This window comes from Lipotes vexillifer, unplaced genomic scaffold (assembly GCF_000442215.2).
Source record: "Lipotes vexillifer unplaced genomic scaffold, Lipotes_vexillifer_v1.1 scaffold101, whole genome shotgun sequence".
NCBI lineage: Eukaryota > Metazoa > Chordata > Mammalia > Artiodactyla > Lipotidae > Lipotes > Lipotes vexillifer.
The window spans coordinates 292416-300746 of record NW_006790811.1 but is presented as its reverse complement, the minus strand read 5'-3'; the positions used below and the strand labels follow the sequence as shown (position 1 = coordinate 300746).

The 8331-nt window shown below is 44.1% G+C and overlaps 1 protein-coding gene across 1 annotated transcript; it reads left to right on the top strand.

Moving 5' to 3' along the window:
- The first annotated feature begins 1799 nt into the window (after window positions 1–1799).
- Window positions 1800–2336, top strand: PRND (prion like protein doppel). The gene has a single exon (XM_007463975.1). It carries the CDS (start codon window positions 1800–1802, stop codon window positions 2334–2336), a length of 537 nt encoding a protein of 178 aa, XP_007464037.1.
- Window positions 2337–8331: the final 5995 nt, after the last annotated feature.

Here is an 8331-nt window from a genome sequence, read left to right as displayed (position 1 = left end):
CGACAGTGCACCCGTGGCTCCAGAGGTGCACTGCACTCCCAGAGAAATCCCAAGGTATGTGGGGGGCAGAGTTTGCATGTGCATTCCATTTTTGTAGCCAGGGTTGTTTATTTTTAATCAGACTGTAAACCATGCAGTGATTTCTTTACTCTCGCCTCGAGGGATGGGTCCCACATCTGGGGACACTTGTGAGAATGTTCAGACATCACTGGTGTTCTTGCCTATGTTTTGGTCCTACAATAAAATGCTAGTTTAGGGTTGGCTGGTTGGGATTTTCTTTTGCTTTTAAGTCCTTGCCTCTGAAGACTAATTTCTTTCTCAAGATCTCTATGTTTTTATTTTTTAATTTGATGCACCCATAATTTATATTATTACTGTTATTTAAGATTTCTCCTACCAAGGGGTATGGGCTGATGACACGGGTGTAGCCCCTGTCTAGGAGATTAATGAATGTTTGCTTCACGCTTGGATCTCTTTGGAAAAAGTTCATCTGAGCTCACTGTGATTGGGGGAAAGTGAGGGGTGGATGCTGGAAGCCTGGGTGCTCAGGCTGCTGCCTGGCACACTTGCACCCACCCTGGGGCAGTGCTTGCAAGTAAAGAAAGTCAGCAGAGGTCTCTTTGCAGGAGTCCAGAGGAGCCTGGGTGTGCACTTAGGTTGCATTTTGCCTCTTTTTCTGCATAAGAACCAGTGTCACACTAGAGTTGAACATTTTAACAGAGAAGTACTAATCACTTTTAGGAATACTGCAGGGAGGTTATGTTAGGGCCTAAGCAAGCTAACTTTTCAAGCTCCACCAGCTCTGGTACTCGTGGACACAGTAAATCTTCTTCTAGAAGATAGCCTAAGCATGCTCTGCTATAGTAACTCTTCCTGTATCCCTGATCCACATGGACAAAGGTCCAGGTGCTGGAGTGCCTTGAATAGTTGACCTTGAGAGCTGGATTTCCACAATAACTATTGTAAGTCAGGAACAAGATGTGACGAACTACCAGATTGGGGGGCTTAAGTGGGAGGGATATTTCCTGAGGTCATCAGCAGCCTTTCAGATGCCCTGGGGCCACCTTGACTCTCAGTGTTTCCCCAAGCCCTCTGGTCTTCCCTGTCATCTCGTTTCCTCTGAAATTCCTCACAGGCCCTGCTATTCACTTAGCTTAGGGGCTATCGGAGCTGCCCTTCATGCCCAGTGAGTCAAAAGCACAAAATTCGAGCACCATCTCCTCCAGCAGCCCAGAAGGGCAGTGGGGCATGGCAAGTGGGCACATGGGAACAGCATCAGACAGAGCTGGATTCAAATCTGTCACCCACTATTGTGTGGCCTTGGGCAAATTACTTAACTTCTCTGAATCCCAGTACAACTTTTATAAAGTGGGGGTAATAATGTACCTACCCCATGTGAGAATTACGTTAGGTAATGTCAGTGGCTGGCACATAGTAAGTGCAATAAGAAACTAGTTGAGGGGGGAGGGTGGGGTCACACTGTCGCCAGGGTAAGACTGGAAAGGATATCCATGAATAATCAAGTTGCCCGTTGAAGCTTCTGATCTGTCTGAGAAAACCAAGATCACTGTCCTGAATGGATGTAATTTCAGGCAAAAGCAAGAAACTTGGTATTGAATTGACTTAACCCTGTGCAGCCCAAGCCTGGGAAAACAATTATGTTTCCAGAAAAATGTAAAGGGTGCAAGAATGCCATTCCTCTCATAGAATCTCTTACATGTGGGAGGGTGCAGGGGAGACTGGGAACCCCACTGGAGAAGTTAACTGCTCCAGCCTTTTCTGTTGCAGATTCTGACACAATGAGGAAGCATCTGGGTGGATGCTGGTTGGCCATTGTCTGTGTCCTGCTCTTCAGCCAGTTGTCCTCAGTCAAGGTGAGAGGCATAAAGCACAGAATCAAGTGGAACCGGAAGGCCTTGCCAAGTACCTCCCAGGTCACAGAGGCCCACACTGCAGAGATCCGCCCAGGGGCCTTCATCAAGCAAGGCCGAAAGCTGGATATCAGCTTCGGAGCTGAGGGCAATAGGTACTACGAGGCCAACTATTGGCAGTTCCCCGATGGGATCCATTACAATGGCTGCTCTGAGGCCAACATCACCAAGGAGAAGTTTGTCACCAGCTGCATCAATGCCACCCAGGCGGTGAACCAGGAGGAACTGTCCCGTGAGAAACAAGTCAACAATCTTTACCAGCGGGTCCTGTGGCAGCTGATCAGGGAGCTCTGCTCCAACAAGCAGTGTGATTTTTGGTTGGAAAGGGGAGCAGGACGTCGGGTCACTCTGGACCAGCCCATGATGCTCTGCCTGCTGGTTTTCATCTGGTTTATTGTGAAGTAAGCTTGCAAGCAGGCTGGTAGCCACAGAGATGAGTGTGGGTGAGCAAACCAGGAGGGAGTTATCCCAGTTCTTCTCCCCAAGCCCCAAACCCCCACATGTTCTGAAGGTACCAAAGAGCAGTGATTGATTCTTCAGCACTTCAAATAACATTCCCAAGTATTCACTCAGGTTCTTGTTTGTATTTGATAAATGTGTGGCCATCAATTCTCTCCAGGCTCTACCTGAGGGTGGCTTGTTCATCACTGCATTCTCAGCTCCGGTGGAGCGTCTGGCACACCGTATCATGCAATAAATGTTTGGTAAGCAGATAAAAGAATGCACCAGGGACTGTGCCAAGCACTCCACAATACCTCCCAACAACTCTTAGAGGTAGGTGTTATTCCCATTGTATAGATGAGGAAACTGAAGCTCCAAGAATTAAAGTAGTAAAGTAGCTAGAAAATGTCATAGCCATAATTCAACCCTGGCTTGTCTAACCCCAGATTTGCTGCTCTGAACAGTCCCACTTTTGGAAATATGAAAAGACTAATGCTGATGGCCATGTATTTGATACCTTATTACATGGAAGTTGATTAGTTTAATTAAAGTAAGATATAATAAAGGAACTAAACTAAAATAGAAATAAAAGCTAGGCAAAAGCCCGTATTTCCTTGTAAGCCCATATTTCCTTTCCTTGAAGTACTGCCAAGCTGATTCTGAGGAGACTAGATCTACTCGCAGGATGTGCCTATGACACAAAGATGTTCTTTCTCAAGAAGGATACTTATTTTCTATTCCCATCTCTGAAATAGTCCATGTGTTTAAGAAACTATTTCTAAATAGCATGTTTGCTTTCTAATGTTCCCCCAACCCTGTGTGCATGTTTTAGGTACATGCATATGAGCATCTTTAAATATACTCCTTTTATAGAGGTACTCGATAAAATCTCTAGCCGTTCTTTTACTGCCACTTTGGCAAGGAGCCATCATTTCTGTGAATCACTTACACCTTCAAAGAAACAATGCCTTGACAGGAAGGTTAAAAAGAAACTATGTCTTTCGGAAGAACAAGAATTCATGCATGCCACAATCAAGAGCAGATACACCTCTACTTATCATTAGTTAAACTATGTATATATAACAAAATATGAATACAGTTTAAATAAGAATAATGAATCTAATGCTCTAAAAGATGCCCCACAGGCCCTCTGGGAGTATGCTCAGAGACCACCCCCAAGAGTTGTGGAACGTATTTGGAGATAAAAGTTGCTGAATATTATCAATTGTCTGTAAGGGTGTAAAAATGTGCCTTGTCAGACAATCTATCCTAAGTATTTTAAAACGTGGGTGTTGATAATGGTACCTCATGTTCTGAACCTCCACTGCTAATCAGTGTTCTTTGCAAGGATACATTTGGAAGGTTTTAACATAGAAAGTGGGTGGAAGACTTGGGAGCCAGGCAGCCCAGTGGAGCACCTTCCCTAGGGTGTGCAGGGACCTGCCGCACACCCCTGACAGCACATGAGGAACGCCCACCTCCGTGGCTCTCGTGCTGCTAGCACGGTGCTCATCTTCCACAGTCCTGGTGAGTTCTAGACCAGAGACCAAGACTAAAGTCCAGAACACATACAGGTTATTTCCTACATGTCAATTTTTTAATAATAACAATAGCAATAAAAACAGAAAGAACAAGTACTTATAGGCTGATGTTGACATTTCAAGTCCCGGCTCTCCTGAGTTTAATTACAAGGGCACACATAGCCTCGTAAGCAAAATGACTTCATTACTTATGTGAAAACAGGCCATGATGTAGTACATTTTCTATAATTCCTGTCTTTTCTCATTTCATTAATAGTTCCAGAAACCAGATTTAAGTGGGCATGTAGTGAATTGGTATATAGTGATTCAGATGCAAAATTTATTTAAGGAACTTTTAATTGACTCCGTATGTGTTTGAACATCCTTGTTCACGTTGATGAATTATGAGATCAAGTCAAGGCTTTGTGAGTCTAGTTTTCACTTTGGCAAAGGGTTGTGTGGTGCCTACTATGGACAAGACTGTGAAGGATTTCCGAATTATTCTTGATAGAGTCATTTTAAGTGTGAATAATTTCACCAACCATTGGTTTCTTGTCCTTTCTGAGCATTCATTTTTTTAATGTAAGTTTATTGTAAAAGTGACACTAAAATTACAACAGAAATCCAAAACATTGCCCACAATCCCAGCATCTGATTGTCAGGGTTCTCATTTTGCCCTATAACCTCCTAGTCCTCACCATTTGCATATACAAATGTACATATTTGCAATAATAATGTAAGTGAGCTTGTATATTTTAAATCTTTGCTAAACTTTATTCTATGCTTTTTTCATTTTCTATGATTTGGGGTTTCTTCCCTCCCCCCTCTGCCTCCCCCAACCCCCCCTCCTTCCTGCCTGAGATGTAGCCTCCACACTTTCCTTGTGCTCAGATATGTAGGACAGAGTTTTTTGTTTGATTACTCCTTTTAAAAATACTGTAATCATACATCTCACATTTAATCCTCTGCAATTTGCCTCTCTAACGCTGTCATGACCCTTGCTCCAGTGCAACAGCTACCTAGTTAGCTAACCTGTCTTTTTAGAATGCTGCATAATATTCCGTCCCATAGAATAGACCAGGATTGATTTAATCATTTCCTTGTTGACGGACCTTCAGGTTGTTTCCAGTTTTTCACCACTGCAAACACTAAACATCCTTGTACAGACAACTTTGCAGTCTGTTACTTTTATTTCCGTGGAATAGATTTACACGTGAAAGTTTCCAGAACAAAGCTGTGTGTAATTTAAATTTTTCTAGACATGACTAGATTATGTTCCTACATAGCTGGAGCATTTCACATTCCCCCTGCCATGTATGGTGCTAACATGTAAGAGTTTCATTTAAGTAAGAGCAACTGCCTTTTCCACAAATGGTGCTTGAGCATCTTCTCTACTTTGCACACGACACACCTAAAGCTTCCCAACTAATTTCTGACCATAAAGACCATTTGAAAATTCTAAAGCTGTTAGCAATTTCCATCCTATACCTGGTCCTCAGCCCAAAACATCTGGAAAGCAGGCGCAACATGTGCAGGCTTCCGGCTCAGAGAGTGGTATGCTCGCACAACTCCACACTGCCCAACAGTCAGGGGAGGCATAGTGTGATGTTTGGTCTTGGCCTTTTTATTAATTTGCAGTAAAATAAGAAATGCAACTATCTGCATTCCAGCAAGAATGCTCTCTAGGTCATAAAAATCAGAAGCAGGAATTGAGCACACAGTGTAAATAGCCCACACTACTCCTTTCCTCTGAGTTGTCTGGGCAGACAATCAGCATCCCCCTGGAGCCCCTCACACCCCACCTGGCTTAGGATGTGACTGGCAATCTTCAGAAACCCCACCCTCTTGTACTAACGAGGTGTGTCCCAGGTAGTGCCATGAGTTTGTCTTGAGCTGCCCACACCCTCTACCTCAAGATTTCTGATAACAAGTGACTGGCTCTGGGCAGTGGCCCAAAGTGGATCCTTGGCCTTACTTTGCACCTTCGGTTTGGTCACATCTTTCATCTCTACCTTTTCTTCATGTGCTGTATATGGCTGGACAGGGATGCCCTAAGATGCCGATGTGTTGCTCTGTGGCACATTCTGGAGTCTGCCAGGGTCTCACCTCAAATGCTGACAGTGGGGCCTACGTGCCCACATGCAGGCAGTGGTAACACATGGTCAGACCACACATGCCAGGTGAGTAATCAAGAAGACTTACACAGATGTGGCATCATGACAAGTTTCAGTTTCCCCAGTTGAAAGTTCAGGTGCTGCTCAGTTGAAGAGCAGACCTCTGACAAGCCCAGCTCAGGACAGCACCTGTGTGTTCACATTTTCTGCCCCAAGGCCATGCAGTCAGATACAGCACAGGTCTCATTCTTCTCTTATCCTCACAGCTGGTAGGAGACCCCGTTTCAGTTGGGCACCCAGCTTCCCTGGTGGAAGAGAAGGGAGCCAAACTTCCATGTTACTGGGAACAACAGACACCTGCAAAATGGAAATAAGGTGCTGTTTTTGAGACATCTCTTAGCCCATCCCATCAAAAGCCTGCTCCAGAAAAACAGACTCAACTGCTTCCCTTGGCAAATGGGAGCCTTCCCCTGGGCCCATGAGAGGCCTCAGACTGACCACCCCACTTCCAAAAGGACCTTCCTGGCAGCTGCACCCAGGCCAGAGCTGACCTCCCAAAAAAGCTTGTCCTCCAATACCTAGGTGTCACTGCATCCCCAAGATGCTTCCCTCTATCTGGTCTGAATTTCTTATCTCCATTCATCCACCCTCCCCCTGGTCTTTCCTTGGAATTCCCAAATCTTTCTGTGGGAAAGCATTGCCGTCTTAAACAATACAAATTGTTTTAACTCCAATAGGCTTGGCCTTAAATTATACAAGGAAGTTGGCAGAAGGCCAGAAAGGAACTCAAGGAAGCTGGAAACAGGTCAGGGACAGAGGACCTAACACAGCTGGTCTCCCTGGATAGATGGAGGTGGGTGAGGGTGAGAGGTTTGGGGGGTTGGGGAGACTGCTAGGAGAAGACCATTGCCAACTAAAAATTGTCACTTGCTATCTGCCTCTACAAGGATTAAATCACTAGCCACTGCAGTTGCTGACCTTCAACACACCCTGAAAGGAGTTCAGGGTGGAGATCAGGAATGAGGCACTCTGTGCTCTGGGAGAAACTGGCAGAACGGGCCTTCAGATAGTTAGATATCTTCAGGAGAAGATTTTATGAGCCCAAATTCTTCCATCTCCTCATGTCTAGAAAAGAACTAAAATCACTAAAGTGACATTTGCTTTTCGTGACTAACAGCAAACTTCTGCCAAAATGTGTGCTTGCCAAAAGCACATGTATACTGACCTCCCCCACTACTTCTTTGGAGCAGTTCCTCAGAGTTCTCTGAGATGCTGTCTCCTGGGCTATAGTCCTCATTTTGCCCCAAATAAAACTTGACTCACAGCTCTCACATTGTACCTTTTTTTTCAGTCGACACCATCTATGGGCAGAATTACTCAGGCTCATCAGAGGTGTCATCAGCATCCAACAGGGCTTTGGGCTCAAGAAACAAGGTTCAACACCAAGGAGAGAGATGTTCAAGGACTAAGCAGAGGGAAGGGTCCAGGGTAAGGTCCTGGTTAGGCAGGATCAATATCAGTCGTGTTCTCCTTGAACACTTGAATTTCTCCTTGAATTTCCAAATCCATAATTCAGGTTTCTAATTTTTTTAACTGTTTTGACTCAAGTTTACTTAGCAATCAAGAACAAAATGAAGGACCTTATAGCATCTGTAATATTGTGGTTTATAAGAAATATATTGTTAAAAGATAAACTGAGGTATGTTAAAATTTTTGAGCTTATTTGAGCAAAAATTAATTTGAATCAGGCAGCATCCAATCTAGCAGATAGAGAGGAGCTCCAAGGATCTGTACAAAATGGAAGACGTTTATTTACAGAAGGGGGTGGGAAAAGGAAGTTACTAGCAAAGAGTGGATTGTGTGGCAAGGTCACCTTCCTTTAGGGGATAGCAGGGGTCTAACAGGCAGATTACCTTACTACTACTGACCAGGTAATTCCAGACTGACTGGCTTAAGAGTCCCCCCCCCAGGAAAGGTTGAAATTGTAATTAATTTAGGTACTAAGTCTCAATTTGGTGACATGGGCTTAGTACAGGTGACTCCATTTGGGGCCTGCTGCCTCTTCTGTATCAATATATTTGGTCATATTCTGGTCATGCAGATGACCAAATCCATTTCTCATATATATTTGGTCTTCATCCATGGTTCCTGGTTCACCAAACCATTGGAATTGCCTAAGGAATTAGAACAATAGGATTAGAACAATTTTGTCATAATACTAGTTCTCGTTCCTCAGTTCCTGAAATCACTTCAAAGCCATAAAGGTGAAATGGGTGTCTTGTTATTAATGACAAGCCTCTTTCCACAACTACTGGATTTATGTTA

Coding starts and splice junctions, on each gene's coding strand:
- PRND (XM_007463975.1), top strand. CDS start 1,800: ATGAGGAAGCATCTGGGTGGATGCTGGTTGGCCATTGTCTGTGTCCTG.